The sequence below is a fragment of the Tamandua tetradactyla genome, chromosome 9 (assembly GCF_023851605.1).
Source record: "Tamandua tetradactyla isolate mTamTet1 chromosome 9, mTamTet1.pri, whole genome shotgun sequence".
In the NCBI taxonomy this organism is placed as follows: Eukaryota; Metazoa; Chordata; class Mammalia; order Pilosa; family Myrmecophagidae; genus Tamandua; species Tamandua tetradactyla.
This window is the reverse complement of record NC_135335.1, coordinates 44781249-44797305: the sequence shown is the minus strand read 5'-3', so window position 1 is coordinate 44797305 and position 16057 is coordinate 44781249. Positions and strand designations below refer to the sequence as shown.

At 42.7% G+C, this 16057-nt stretch overlaps 1 protein-coding gene and 1 pseudogene across 7 annotated transcripts in view; both read left to right on the top strand.

The window, feature by feature from the left end:
- Positions 1 to 16057, top strand: part of ITPR1 (inositol 1,4,5-trisphosphate receptor type 1) — a 355613-nt gene that overhangs the window by 217353 nt on the left and 122203 nt on the right. For 6 of the 7 annotated variants that reach the window (XM_077116687.1, XM_077116688.1, XM_077116686.1 and 3 more), the window contains 3 exons: positions 1725 to 1909; positions 5415 to 5563; positions 6400 to 6511. In XM_077116687.1, the coding sequence (XP_076972802.1) occupies positions 1725 to 1909; positions 5415 to 5563; positions 6400 to 6511 (446 nt within the window). Of the gene's footprint in view, positions 1 to 1724; positions 1910 to 5414; positions 5564 to 6399; positions 6512 to 12121; positions 12155 to 16057 lie in introns of all 7 variants that reach the window. The other variant, XM_077116692.1, reaches the window with a different exon arrangement.
- On the top strand, positions 7346 to 15249 carry LOC143646340 (ubiquitin-conjugating enzyme E2 variant 1 pseudogene; annotated as a pseudogene).

Here is a 16057-nt window from a genome sequence, read left to right as displayed (position 1 = left end):
TTGGAGGTATCGCTGTGTTTAAGTTTTTATTATGTATGTGGCAGTGTTCCCCCATAAGGGATTAGGCTCTTCACAGTGTGAGCGCCACACCCTCATGACGTGATATCTCAGAATCAGGTTCTCGAGTGGGAGCCCTCTCCACACATCATAAGGGACGTTGTTACTGAGGTCAAAGGAAATGTGAGTCCTTGCCACGAAATTAGTTGTCAGCATTTGAGGAAGTCACTGACTTAGCAAGCCCAACACTCATTAGGTAAGCGTTCCAGGGCTCTAGGCAGTGATACAAAAAGACCAGGAGAGTTTGTTTTTGTGAAATGGCAGGGCATAAAAATTGCATAGTCCGTTTGCTCTGGAGCTGGTTCCGATACCTTTTGGGGAAATAATTTCTCCTGACTAAATCCATACCCAGAGTCCACTGTTTCAGTTGCCAGACATGAGAAAGGGAATCCAAGGCCCGTAGTTTCTAGTTGAGATGAGTGCGTCCTGTACATCCTGCTTTTTAAAAAAATATATTATTTGTATTTTTTCTTAATTTCCCATTTTCTGTAGTAAACGGTTAGAAGGCTATTGGCTGGCTGATGGCTCCTTTCCCTAAGTTACAGCTTGTTTTTTTTTCAATTGGGTTTTCTACAATTGTTTCTTAGAGTCCTCTTTTCAGAACGTAGGAATTGTTTTTATAATCAGGCGCAGGTAATAAATAGAGCACCTTCTGTGCCTCTCGTGTTTTGTAACACCGAAAGAAGGAAATAGCTGTACTATTTGGGGGAGGGTGTCGATTTCCCAAAGGGAAAAAAGGATCATCGATCTTAGTAATCTTTTTTTTACTTGAATGTTTTATCTTGGAATAATTTGAGATTTACGGGAAAGTTGCAAAGCTAGTGCAGCCTTCCTGTCCATTCCTCATCCAGCTCCCCTCACCGCCAACACTTCACGTCACCCTGGTGCTGTTGTCAGAACTGAGAAGCTGACACTGATACATCGCTACCGACTAACCCCAGACTTTATTTGAAGTTCACCAGTTTTTCCACCAATGTCCTTTTTCTGTTCCAAGATCCAGTCCAGGCTACCAACATAGCATTCAGTTGTCACGTCTCCCCAGCCTTCTCTGGTCTGTTTTGGTTTCTCAATCTTTGCTTGTTTTTCATGACTCTGACAGTTTTGAGGAATACTGGCCAGGGACCCTCAGGTTTGGGGGGGACATCCTGACACTTTTCTCATGGCTAGGATGGTCCCTTTTTTAATAGAAGAAATGAAGAGCCTAGATAGTAAGGATGGCTTATGTCATAAATGTTATATTTTGTAATTTGTTTGGCTTAAGTTGGCCTTTTGTACATTGCTTATAGAAAATCAAATTGAGAGAGACTCTTTGGAAAACCGATTCATTGGACAAATGGGGTTTCCTGTCTTGATAGTTATCAAAACACTCTAACCATCAGAGATCCTGATTCATTAAGGAAACCCATTTAACTCTGACTTGCCCAGATTTAATGACCTTAGAACATTTCCGCAGTCCCCAGAGCTGTTGACCACCCCAGAATCCACCCTGAGAAACCCTCACCTAACAGATGTTAAAGTTAAGTCGCGCGCCTCTGTATTCACGCTCCATTCCGTGCAAGCCTGACACATCGCGGTCACGGAAGAGCCTGCCCCGATCGGTAACGACGGGCCACGTAGATGCGTCTGTCCCTCGGGCATCTCCCTCAAGCCGTCTTTCTCCCGCACAGCTAAGAGCCGGGCCATCGCCATCCCCGTGGATTTGGACAGCCAGGTCAACAACCTCTTCCTCAAGTCCCACAACATCGTGCAGAAGACAGCCATGAACTGGCGGCTGTCGGCGCGCAACGCCGCCCGCCGGGACTCGGTCCTGGCTGCCTCCAGAGACTACCGCAACATCATCGAGAGGCTGCAGGTAATGCCTGGTGCTGGGCGATCGGGCGCCTCACCCGGCCCAAGGTCTGGTTTCCGGACGGCAGCAGTGTGCCCTTGACCCTGCGGAAACCCAGGGTCCGCCTTGGGGCGATGTCAGTGGGCTGCGGTCCCCGCAGGGAGGATAGCGGATGCTCACGGGACCGGGAGTGTGAAGCTGCTTGAGGGGAAACTGTCCTGACAAAGTCGGGGTCTTTAGGAGTTATCCATCGACTCACAGACGGGTCTTTAGAAGTTATCCATCGACTCCCAGACGTGTTTGTGAAGAATGGGGGCTGTGCATTTATGAGGAAGGAGCAGGGAAGTATTGCAGGAGGCTGCTTAGGCTAAGGGCGCAGGGGTCCCGTTTTTTCCGTAACTAGGAGAGTTAACCTCCTGAATCAGCAGGTGAACAAGTGTAATGAGGCCTGTGAGAAGAATTTTGTATCAGAATGAGCCAAATAAAAATTTAAGTCTTATTAAATTCTAGCTAGACTGTTCTTATAGTTTTTTCTTAGTGCCTGCCGGGGGATCTGCTCTCCCCTTGTCGAAGGGAAGAGTAGCAAGTATTAGATGAATATTAAACATTTAGACATGCATCTGAACATGAACATTTTCTGAAACCAGAGCTCCACGCAGTTTCCTTACAGGTAGGACGTGGATCACAGAGAGTCACCCACCTTTAGGATGGGACAGCCTGCATTCAAATCCCGGTTCCTCTGCTTAGAAAATGTGTTGCTTTGGGGACGCCGCTTAACTACTCTTTGCCTCAGTTTGCTAATTTGTGAAACAGGATAAAGATGACACCCACCTCAGGGATGATGCGGGGATAAGGAGAATTGATACAGGTTCTGGTTATTTCTGGCTGCAGAAGAAACCACCCTAAAATCTAGTTGTTTAAACAGCAACCGTGATTTTATTCTCCTTTACTGTTTGGAGGTTGGCAGGTAGGTGCAGCTGGGAATTTCCTGCTTAGGGTCTCTCATATGTTCGCAGTCAGGTGGTGGCTGCAGGTGACTGGACATATCGCAGAACCTCCCTCTCACCCCCATAGGATAGGCCTGGCAGTGGGCGGTTGGGGTTAGGGGCTGCAGCCTCTCCCTGCAGCCTGGGCTCCTTCGCAGCACGGTGGCTGGGTCACAGGATGCACGTTATCTAGAGAGACGCAGGGGAAGCTATATCACTTCAGAAATCACATTGCGTCACTTCTGTCATCCTCTGTTGGTTGTCCGTGAACTCAAGGGGAAGGGACAGAGGCACATTTGACGGCAGGAATGTCAGAGTCTCATCGTAAGGAGAATATGCAAGAAAGGATTTATTGTGGTGGCCATCTTTAGAAATAAAGTTCATAGGACAGTGCCTGAAATGTGATGAGCACTCAAGAAATGAGAACTGCTATTATCAATAGTATTACTATTATTATGCTGTAACTACTATAGTAGTAACTATAATAATAGTGATTAGACGGAGTAATTGCGTCTCTGTGAGGATGACAGCACTCATAGAGACCACAGCACAGAAGAGAATGTGGCAGGCTTAGAGACCAAAAGAATGGTAGTGGGGCTAGAGCCCATGGAGCTGGGGAGGCAGGCGGGGCTTTGCAGACCAAGTTAAGAATTTTAACCTTAAACAGAGTTCTTAAACAAAGGTGGCTGGGCCACCAGTGACCCCATTGTGCTTTTAGGAGGAGAAGGAATATTTTTTCTGCTCCAACTTCAATAAGAAATGACCTGCAGCCTAATGAACCAGTTTCACATGCCCTTCTTAGATTTGTTATGTAATTCTTGGAGAATAAAATAAAATCCAGAGGTAGGTAATGCTTGTTATAAAGACTTGGCCAGTGGTTTACAGGGGTCCTTGTTATCCAATTATTCATTGTCTTATCCCCTATAGTTATGAGTTTGCCTGGGAGAGCAAAAGCTGTCATAATGTAAGAGCATTCCCCCGCAAACTGACCACTTATCTAATTAATCCCCATTCAGACATCCCTCTCACTTAACACTGGCATCCTACCCCGCCCATCGCTTCTCCATCTCTGTCTGTCAATCCTTCTCTGATGGCCGAATATTACATATTTGACAACCTAGTGCAAATCGGTTGCAATGTTAAGTTCAGATCTTGCAAAAGATATAGGATTTCATGCAACACACGAACCTGTTGTTGAAGGATTACTTCAGTCCCATGCAAATGCTGTTGTCAAATAAAGGTCCGCCAGAGTTTGTACCAGTAACTACTGAAGATGAGAAAATGGACTGGATGCTTCCCAAAAGAGAATACTGTCAGGAAAAGTGATGAGACTCTGGGATAGTTTTGTAAAATTGATATATTTTTTTGGGCCTCTGCTGGGAAAGGCAAATATGATTTAGGGGATGTTGCCATGTGCTATCTTACTATCTATTTGGAAAATTGTGCCCCCCAATCATTTGATTCATTCTTTATTCATCCTAAGCATTATTGTGTAATTACACTTATTTTCCTAAATTTAGTTAAATATAAGAGAGAATAAAATTAACTTGATATATTTTAGTTTTATTTTCTGGATGAAAGATCAATTTATTATTGACCATTACCAGTGAAAATTGGATCCCCCATTGAGGTGAATACAATTTAAGTGGCCCTTCCATGCACGTTTCCTTGTTTAACTCTGCCCCCTTATGCTATCCAACATGCTGTGTTCTGTCCCTGTCTCAGCATACCTGTGCTTAGGTTCGGAATATCCAAGCTGGACAGCCAGACTTAGCATTTCTTGAAGATATTTTCTCATCTGTTTTCTGCCATGTGCCTTTATATGGTGTTTGTTGTGTTGGTTTTGCTGCTCTTTCAACTTTTCTCTATTTTCCTTTCCTACAGCTATGTGTTTTGCATTTGAAGATCATCATGCTATCGGGGTACATGTATTTAGCATGTTGATACAGCATGCTCATTCATTTGTGTTCTCATTTTTTTATGACTTCTTGTATGAGTAATTCATGTTCACTATAAAATAATTGGACAATACTGACAAGTATTGATATGTCAAAGAAAACTAGAATCCCCTCTAATCCTACCACCTAGAGATACTCAGTAGTCATATTTTAGTAGTATTTGTTGTATAACCTTTTGATATTGATGTTGTTTATAAAAATAGAATCATATAGTCCATACTACGTTTGATCGTTTTTACCCTCACTTTGTAGACATCTTTCCATATTGTTAAATAAGCATTTTTTGCCTCATATTTAAAAAGATATGGAATGATCCCTGGGGTAGCAGAAGACCATCTCAAAAGAAGGGGTGGTGGGAATGTTGACTTTTTGTGTGTGTGATGTTGTTTTCTGCATCAGGGGCTAAATGCTTCAGGTAACCATTGTGTGACATTTAATAATTTGAGATAAATGCCAGACAGGACTAAAGTTAACCTAACCTGGTCTAGCCTGTGCATCGTGTTTGGGGTCAGAAGTCAATGTTGTCAGCCTCCTGTAGTCACTCCCCAGCCTGGACCTCTGGCTAAGGCTGTGCTTCTGTCCCAGGACATCGTGTCGGCCCTAGAGGACCGCCTGAGGCCCCTGGTGCAAGCGGAGCTGTCCGTGCTCGTTGATGTTCTCCATCGGCCGGAGCTGCTTTTCCCAGAGAACACAGATGCCAGAAGAAAATGTGAGAGTGGGGGTTTCATCTGCAAGTAAGTGGCCTCGCTCTCTGGAGTGGCACCACTGCCAGAGCCCCAGTGACCAGGCAGAACCTTTGTTCCCAGACTGTACTGGTTTGTAACTTTGATGACAGTCATAAGCCAAGTCCTTTTCCGACCTCACAGAAAGTTTATAGTGAGAGTTTCTAACTTTACTTGCATGCTTGTTCATTCATTCTCCATTCAACAAGTGTTTACTTGTTGAATGAGACAGGGGCCCCCACCTTATGCCATGATAGAGACGTAAGGGAGTCGTGACCGCCTGTCCTCAAAGAGCTCAGACCTCCCTGGACCTCGCGATCTTTTCCCAGCACCTTTGTAGATTCTTAGTCTATGCCTCGGGGGCATCATGTAAAAGAGAACATCTGGTTCCATGACCAAAAATCTCCGTGTGATTTTTAATGTAAAGTTGGTTGTTTAGCTTAAGTGTGGGCCCTAGCTGTGGAAGGACAAGACCGTGGATGTGAGAACACTGTGCATTCAGCTCAGCCATCATCCTCAGTGGATAAATAGCCAGACTTCATAAATGAGCAAGTTTGGGGAGGGGCCTCTGTCTCATTTCTCCTCTCCAGGTACTGTCCACCCAGGGGGTGGACTCCTGCCCACTGAGAGCGTTTGCCGATACTGACCAGCAGGTGTCGCTATTGAGACAGTAGCTATCTGGCTGTTCTCGCTTCAGTGAAGGCCCCGAAATGTGTTCAAGCTGGGTTCCCTTAATAAATATTTGTTCTTTAACTGACCAGATACCAGACGTTGCTTGCGAAGTGGTTTTCTTTTTTGGTTTAAAGGTAGTTGCAGGGATGTAATTCATGGTTTTCCCCCCCATTCAGGTTAATAAAGCATACTAAACAGCTGCTAGAGGAGAATGAGGAGAAACTCTGCATTAAGGTTCTGCAGACTCTCAGGGAAATGATGACCAAAGACAGAGGCTATGGAGAAAAGGTACTGAATTTTATTTTTACGTTAAAATCTTGTTCTACTATTAAATGAAGTGGGGGGGTTGGGCTGGGATTTAGGGATCCACCCTAGTTCAGTTCTTACATTATTAACCGAGGAGTTAACTTTTTTGGTGGTTAAAGCTGTTTATCCTGCCCCTACCAGAGGCTAAATCACACGATGGTCCCCTTTAAAAGTCATGCATACCTAGTCCTCTCTTATGGGCTGCTTGCCACATAATCCGATGTCGCAGAAATAGCAGTGGCAAGATCTTTCCCCTGTTAAATTCCCGAGGAAAAGGAAAATGCTGCCTGTGTGTGAAAGTATGCATTCCTGAATTTTGCGTTCCAGCTCAGCATACCTGTGGGCTTCCTTGCTGCTTCTTTCTGGTAAGATGTTGTGCAATCCTTTGTGCATCCAGAAACTCCCTCCAGTTCTAACTGGAGTTAAGGCAGGAAAACACCGTGATTGCACAGTGAACGCCCTGTGACCTGATACTTTTCAGCATGTACAGTGAGCACAGATATGCAGAGACCTTTCCTGGCACCTCAGGTTCTGCTCTAAGTGGGACAAAGGCAGTCCCCTGGCCCTGCCTGTGTGTCCCCAGCAAATAAAAAAAAAAAGCCCATTACGTAGAGAAATTGAGTCAAATCTCACTAGTTTTCATTTGAATATAATGATGTTCACTCACTGTCAGCTATTTTTAACAACAGTTTCTAAATTGTCGAATTTGGGTGAATACGCTGATATCATTGACTTATCAAAATACCCAGTTCACACTTCACTTATTCAGCTCTGTGAAGAAGACTTGATAATTAAATCACAGCTTTCCTTGTCAAAATGAATGGCAAGAACCAGATTACTGCAGGTATAAAAATCAGCAAGAATCTCAGTTTCTACCTGAGATTAGAGCAGTTTAACATATGAGACTTTTGTGTTTGTTGTTTGTATAAGAAAAGAGAAAACAGAAATGTACATAAGCCGTCACAAGGTTTTTAAATGTTACTCTGTATTTTAAAAATACAAATTAAAATATAAATAAACATGACTATAAGTTTCTCTAACTCAATAGTAATTTTGTGGAGGAAATTTGCCAGAAAAGACCTTATAAATATAAATAATAGAGCCTAAGAATACTATTACAGGGAAGATCTGTCCTATAAACTTGGAATTGGTACCTAGGTAGGTCTTTTTTAAAAAAAAAAAAAAGAGAGAGAGGAGAGTGACAGGGACTCAAGAGGGCAGCCACCATGGACTCGGGAATAAAAGCCCCTTGAGATTTCGATTGTTGGGAGAACTTGAAAAAAGGCCAGAAAGGAGAAGGAGATGGCACAGTTGTCTGGGGTCTAGAAGATGCTGAAGATGTGACACCTGCAAGATGGACAGGGATGATAAATAGGCCTCCAGGAACAATTTATGAAAACCGAATATACAGCCTTAAAATAGAATATGGACTGAATACCCAGAAGCATTGCCCTTTGTGAGATTTGTAACCAACATTAATATGAATGGGGTCAGCAGTTCTAACAGAGTGGTGGACCCAGGAGCCGCGTCAGTGCTGGCAAAATGGCAGAATTCATATAGCATCCGATCTGTCCTGCAAGAGCGTTGGTGCCTAATGATATCTACAGAACGTGAATATGAGGCATAAATGTGAAGCTCCCTCAGCTGCCTGAAGGACAGTGTTACAGCAATTAATCAAAAAAAAAAAAAACAAAAACCCCACAGGCCCTCCCTTCATCCCCATTCAATTTAATTTTTCCACAGTAGTAAATTTTCTAGATACATCTTATAGACCTCCAAGTACTGGAAAGGAAGCACCCATTCAAAGGCATTTTATCTTAAGATACTATAAATGATACTAATTTTTTGTTCATTTGAAATATTCAAGTTGTACTATAACAAAAAAAGAGAGGAAAAAAGAGGCTGATGGTAGAGAATATACTTAGCAAACAAATAAAAAAACATATTTTTATTTATAAATAAAAATCTTTTATTTATAAATTAAAAATAAAAATTTATATTTATAAATAAATATAAATAAAAATAAAACAAAATCTTTATTTTTCTAACATTTTCTTAAGAAATGTTTTAAAAATATGAACCTAGTTACAGAAATCCACTGCCTATAATAAAATGAACTTTACCAAAGGGGGCCTCAACCAGCTGAGTGACTAGATTTGCCTCTGTTGGGGCGTAAAGCCTGATTTTAAACAGGGATGCCATAATTTTCCCTTTCAGAGAATATCTGTCCCTTTCTATAACTGATGTGTTTAAGTAAAATTGCATGAGTGACACGCCTTTGGCATCTCTGCCCCACTTCGTTTCCCGTAAATTTTCTTTTCATAGCATGGAAAGTAAAACTGTTAGTTTACTGACACTGTTGCTTGGCAGATAAGTACTGAAGGGTCTTTTGGTTCCCATGGAAGGTATCCTCTCACGTTCCCGTACCCTGCTCGGTAATGCCGACTGGGAAAACATCCTCACAGCCCTAGGAGGTGCCGGGTCTGAAATGTTGAAACTTTGCCTTCTAGAAAGCTCATGGAGAATGGCACACCCATGCGATTTAAGAGGACAGTTGGTGGAGATCACTCTGAAAGGGTGAATTGTCAGGGTTTAGAGCAGCTTCTGGGTCCTAGCCCATATCCATTTCAGCTGGCGAAAAAATTAGTCATGCTCAAGCAGAGAGGCTTGGAGGGAAAATGGCCTTTCTTTCCAGTCTGGTTGGGGCTGTCATCCCCTCTTCAGGGAAGTTAAAACACTTAGGCAATTATGGGAGCTGCTCTCAAGCCAAGGATGACATTCTAGGAAGCCGTTGGTTGGTCCCTGAGACCTAGAACAGTGCTTCTGGCCCAGTGCTTTGGCTGATGGAAAGTACTGCTGAACCATTCACATTAACTGAACTTCCCGAGAGAGCGAAACGAACCTATTTCTCTTTTTCCTGATCTGACACTTGGTTTGACTTGGTCCTTTTTCATTGAGGCTTTTCAAAGATGATTTTGATGGTTTACCTGTTGTCCCTGTTTGACTAAAGAATCACGATATATAGGACAGTCCAAGGGTGGAAATAATCTGGAGCCAAGATGCTAACCTTTCTCAGGCCAGCCAGTTGGCTTTAGTGGATGAAATAAAGGAGGTGTTCTTTGGGCCGGGTGCCAAGGACATGAGGGCTAGTGGTGAGGTTGTCTCTGACCTCCCGTCCCAATTTTCCTATTAAGTTGCCTCTAAAGTGGAAATTATCCCATGACTAACACCTCCCTAGAGATGGCTAGTTTTCTTCTGTTTCCCTGACCTCTACTAAGTCTTCATAGTCATAGAACCTGAACATGAGGGGATGCTAGCATTGCCTCATCCAACACTCACTCTGTACCCCAGGAGATTGGCTCTGCTCCCAGGTGACTGTCCAAGTCCACACAGCAGGTCTGTGGCTGAATCCATACTGGAACCCAGTTTCTTAGATGTCTGTGCAGTATCATTTCGACCTCTCCCTGGAGGTGGTCCATCATGTGTGTGGACCAGGTTTGCTTGTCTTTTTTTTTTTTTTTTTCCAAAGCTCTAATCCTTGGAGACAATGGGGCTTAGATGCCTCTCTACTTTTTCATTTAACATTTCGGACTTAGTCAAGGTCACAGATGAAAAAGAAATTTTCTTATCCTGTTCAAAAAATTGGTATGCTTGCATGGGTCTACTTGCCTGCAAAAAACGCTGTTGCAAACTATGACCCATATTAGCAAATAGACTAAAATTTAAGAAAATCACCCAAGGACTGACTTAAGCCTTTTAAAAGTCATATACACCCACTGGTTTTCTAAAGAACACCTTAAATAACAATGATAACAAGACCTCTTGTTATGTGCCAGCCACTATACTAACCATATCACAGGTCAGCCTACAGAAAGGTATCACTATTGTTATTTTCTATTTTTGTTTAGGAGGGAAAAAACGTGGGTTTAGAGTGATCCAGAAACTTGCCTGCGGACACAGAGATAATAACAAGGGAGCCAAGAATTCAAACCCAGTCTGATCCCAGAGTCCTATCTCTTTACCACTATGTAATATGTGAATAGATTGGTGCCATCTGAGTGTTTCCAAGCCCACCAAGTTTCCAATATGTTGCATGATTACATAAACATCATGTGCCATGGCCCTGAGAGAGTGGAAGGTAGCAGAACTTAAATATCTAGTCTTCATTTCAGCCGTGATTTCTCACCCAATTGAAAATCATATCTCTGAAATGGAAAAGATCAGCAATGCATATTCTTTTCAGGGAGGGATCAATATAAAATAAATATAAAATCACAAAATATCTGTGAAATTTCTGTAAAATGCTTATGGTATCCTAGCCTATGGATTCAGGTTAAAAAAACTTTAAAATTATATCAGGATTTTACAAATGCTCTGTATTGTGCAGTGCCTAAACTCTGCTTTTAATCAACAGATGAAACCATGTCCATGCGTAAAAGAAAATAACCTACCATAGCGAAATTTAATTTAATCTGAACCTCTCTATTATGCATAGAAAACTTTCAAGTGCCCAGACCCTGCTTGGAAAGGGAACATAGTTATTTTATGTATTGGATATTCTGTAATCTACTGTAGTTCTTGTATGAAGCTGCTGTTGACTTAAGTTTTTAGTCAGAGAACTTTGGAGAGAAATTCAGAGACCAAGAAGTAGTGTAAAAGGATATCTCAGGATTGATTTAAACTCCAATTTTCCCTTCTGCATAGTAGTAGCTGTCTTAGAATTAGACAGTATATGTCCTTAGGTAATGTCAGTGTTTTCATTTCATACAAATTGTAGGTCCCCTCTTAATTACCAGTTCCTCTTTTCTCCAGTTGAATCAAGTATTAGCATTTCCAGCTGCCAGTGTTTCTGATAGCAGCTTAAATTTGCAAAATGTATTAAATATTAGTGAATCACAATAAAAATCAGTTGAGGATCACCTGCCTTTCCTTAAACAGCATAATTGTGATAGTTCTTTTTTTTCTTGCACTTGATGTGAACTCCCTTTATTTGTCATTAATCCTGTAATGTCACTTAATTAGGCACTAATCATCTTAATGGGGGGGGGGGGGGATCTTTCCATTAGTTGTCAGCAGTACCAGGCTTTGGGATTTCTGGCCCAGGATATCTGAAGTTGTAGCTGGTTCCAACCGAGCCCAGCTACGATTTGGACCCCAGGCTACCACTGGTTTATAGAACAATTCCAGAGAGGAAACCTCCTCAGCTGAGTTGATCCTACTCCTGTCTTTTACTCACCCTTTCCCAGCGTCTTCTGAAGAATGTCGTTCTTAGTTGGGGAATTTGCCCTTTGTTCATGGCTCTGTTCAAGTTTTCATGCCCCCAAAAGAGCCCAAGGTGTGCAATTCCAGGCCCTTGGTTAACTGATCCGTGAGGTTCAATGTCCGTTCTGTAGCTCAGAGCAGCTGCCACTGTGGGCTGAGGCAGTGTTTCAAATGCCTGAACCTCTTAAGATGATCATCATCATTTAACAATGTTTTAAGCTGAAAGAGTCAGTAATAATAATGCATTTACAATGTTTCTAACACTTTGCTGGCTTGCATTTCTTTTCCTAACTTTTCCTCCTTTTTCTCCTCCCTTGTTTTCTTTTCTAGCTGATTCCCATTGATGAATTGGATAATGCTGAGGTGCTAATTTCATTTTCCTTTTAAATGTCCCATGGTGGTATTTCTGTGACTCTCTTTCAGTTAGCACCGTGATCTGTCTTCTAGTCTCTGAAGAGTCTAGTGTTTGATTTTGCATATTGTGCTTAAAGAGTGAGTAAAGTCTGCCATGTCTGTGTTAGCATTGCCCATAAGTTTGTTTGCCATTTGTCCTTCGAGATCCCATCTGAGTCTAAAAGTTTTCTAGACTGTGATAAGATTTCAATCATTCGCTGTCTAGAATTGCAACTGAATTTGTGGTTGACATGGGCTATTAGCTTGTCTGTGAAGCTGAATTTTGATATCACAAAGTGCTTTTCTATCTGGATGTAAAGTATCAGACATGCAAGAAGAAACAACTGCCTTGGTATAGTTTGAAAGTAGCAGAAAAAAAAGGCTCTTGTCTTGGTATTATATGTAGCAGCTTTTGGGTGTGAGGGGTCATGTAAAATTTTGTCCAAGTACTAGTTGAAATTTTCCCACTGCAGGCTTACCTTTGGGATTAGGAATATGCTATATCCATGGCTTCTCTTCTGGGAAATCTATCTATACATCTAGAAATTGAAATGTAATCTCATGTTTTCTATACTTACTTATCAAATTAGTTTCACTTACCCAGAATTACAGTGCTGCTGATGAATGGTCATTTTGTATGGGATTGGGGGGCCTCTTAAGTATTTTCTATTTTGCAAATATTTTTTGAACACTTCTTGCCATACTTTCAGGATGTGATATGGGCTAGGTAAAGGGTATCAGAAAAAGATTAGCTTGGGGAATTAATATGACTGAGAGGGTTTAATTGGTTGGCAAAATGAGCACAACTGGAGAAACTTTTATTTGACTTTTTAAATTCACTTTTCTGGCCTACTCCTTTAGATATTTGTTCATTCTTCTGGTCGCCAAAAGAGCACTTCCTTGGAGTGGAGTTACCAGTAGAACATCTTGTCTGCTTTTTTAACTACCACCAGAACGCTAGAAATAATCAGAAATGGTTTAGATATGCCTCAAGAAAGTTGAGTCACAGACGTAAAACTGAAAGTAACACAAATTTGGTCCATTTCTCTCAGGAATGGCACTCAGGAGAGGTTAGGTGACTGGTTGTAGCTTGTGTAGCTGTACAGCGCTGAAGTAGGGCTGACACACGGCCAGCGTGGCCCCTGGCTGATGTGCTTATGTTTCTGCCACCATGTCGATTCAGGAAGCACAGCTTTTCCTAATAGTAATCAGACATGAACAGGTGAAGAGGCCGTGTCTTCTGGGACTCATAGAAGGTGAGAAACAAATGGGAGTGCAGTGGCTTAATCAATTGCTTTAACTACAGTGGCCTTTGCCATTTTTTGTTTAGTTTTCCCTCTTCTGCGTTATTTATATGTCAGAAAGTATCTCCCATGCTGAATTTGCATGTTGGCTTCCTTCAATACCCTGGGTTTTCCCTGGAGTATCAGTGCCCTGCTCATTTAAATTTTTCCTCCAAAATATTGAGGTCTGTTTGCTGAAGTACAGTTTAAGTCAGAAAAGGAGACGCTTCCCTAATCAGAGTCCGCGGTGTTGTTAATATACTGTTTTGCACCATAGTAATCACTTGATGTGTTTGCGTGCCCAAGATAGAACTTGGGTCTCCTGGCTGGGAGTTTATTGCATGCTTATGGAAAGATTCCACAGTGGGAGCAGGTGTGTTTATAATTATACTCTAGGAAATAGAATACTGTCTGTTTATAAAAGAAGAATGTTCTGGCAGCCACTCGGATTCTTTGAAAATTCCCTGAGGAAGCAGTGTGGATCCCCTCTCCGTTACCCCTGGCAACCATCAGGGCCTTGGGACACCGCAGCCCTGTTCCCCTGTCACTCAGGCTGTTGGATCCTGCTCTCTGAGCGGAGATGGCTGACTGGCCTTTCTCGTAGATGGTTGTTTTAGAAACTCCCGCAGTTCCTGTGGTTTCTGCCTCACCGAGCCTGTGTTGGTGTGTGTTCACAGAGTCCGGCAGCCCGCGGTGGGCATTCTGCGGTAGCTGAACAGGTTCGTGCTGGCCCAGGCCACACATCGTCACAAGCCAGCGTCCCAAATTCTAACTGTAGTGGGGGAAATGCCCCTAAGACAGGGCACGGCTTCACTGGTGACCTGGGACCCCCCGATTGAGGAAGGGCCACCCCCCTTTGATCACAAAGGACAGATGGGTGGCATTTCAAGTGAGGAGATGTAGAATGAATGAGTTGGGAAAAATACCCATACCTTTTGGAGTCCCTGTCAGGGCTCTGAGAAATCAGGGTGAGATGAGGACAAAGTCATAGATCTCCTGCGAGAAAAGTACATGTTATGGGGCCTTCCCGGCCAGTCTTCTAGAATAAAATTTCTTTTGAATCCAGGAAGAGGGGGGTTTGGGGTTTGTTTGCAAATAGGGAGGCAAAATCTCCTTACTCTCCCCCTTATTTTACCTTTTATTTTTTGGGGGAGGGGGTGGGAGGAGATGGGGAAGAGGAGAAAAGGAAACTGTGTGTATTCATGTGTCTTCAGCTCATTCTTAGATTACAGCTTGATAAATTGGTATATACGTATATACCCACATCACCCCAGAAACACCCCTCATCTACCCTTTCTTGCTTTAAACTACTCAAATGATTTAGACTGCAAACGGTTGATGCTAGAGATGTTCAGTTATACGATTAATATTTGAGTGCCTGTCTTATTTCAGGCTCAGTGCAAAGAGCTTTGAATACAATGGTTCCCCCAAAAGGCACAGCATTCAGTAATTTACATTTATCTGGGGGAGAAGGACAATAATACAAATTAATGTAAATGGACAAGCATGAGAGCTGTTTGAAAAGGGAAGTCCACGATGCCGTGAGAGCCTGTGATTAGGGCACTTCTCCCAAAGCAGGGGGGTCATGTAACAACCTGCTCGTGGCACTCATAGGTAACATGAGTCTCTTATCTAAACAGTAAAGTGCCGTAGTGATGAGAGGTGTGATTTTTGATGAAGGACTCAAACTTCAAGTAGAGTGGCTAGTAGACAAGTTGTCCGCCGAGTTTTCAAGTATGTATATTTGGAAAGGAAGAGTATGTTTTAAAAATGTCTGCTGCGGCGGGGGGGAGGGGTGGCGGTGCCAGGGTAGTTCAGTGGTAGAGTCCTTGCCTGCCATGTGGGAGACCCGGGTTCGGTTCCCGGCCCGTGCACTTCCCAAAGCAACAAACAAGCAAGCACACAAACAAGAATTCAACAATTGGTGCTGCAATAATGGGATACTCACATGGAAAAAAGAATGAAATGTACCCCACTATACAGTGTACCAAAAAAAAAAAAAAAAAGCATTTGCTGTGGCTCAGTGAATATTCTTAATTTCTCTTGTATGTCATTCACTGTATTTGAGTGATACTCATTTAATCACTGTCATTGTAGCCATGATATCTCCAGGACCTCCACTGTCAGCTGGCACCTTCGCCTGCCAGAAAAGGAAAGACAGACTGACATTGCAGTTGTTTGGGGTGACTGCAACGTGCCTGTACTTAAAATTGCAGTCACCCCACCTTGAGATGTTGCAACTTCTCCTACCTTGAGCTGCTTCTGCAAGAAAAGGATGCCACTGTCAGGAAGCTCTGTAAAACCCAGAGCAAAACCAGGGGTGAGAGGTCTCTGAGGAGAAACACAAGGATTATGAAATTTCACCTTCAGGGGGCGTTCTCATGACATCCAACCCAGGGTGGAGATGTCCTACTTTTTCACATTGCTGTGAGCTGCTGGGTTGGGCACCTGCCAGCATTCAGGCAGCAGTTACATAAGAGCTTCTTTTTTCCTGGAATTTAGGCTCACTGCTGATGTGTGACCTTCAGCAATAATTGCCAATAAATGCAGTGGTGCTGTTTACTGTTAGGCACTGGCAACCACAGAGCTC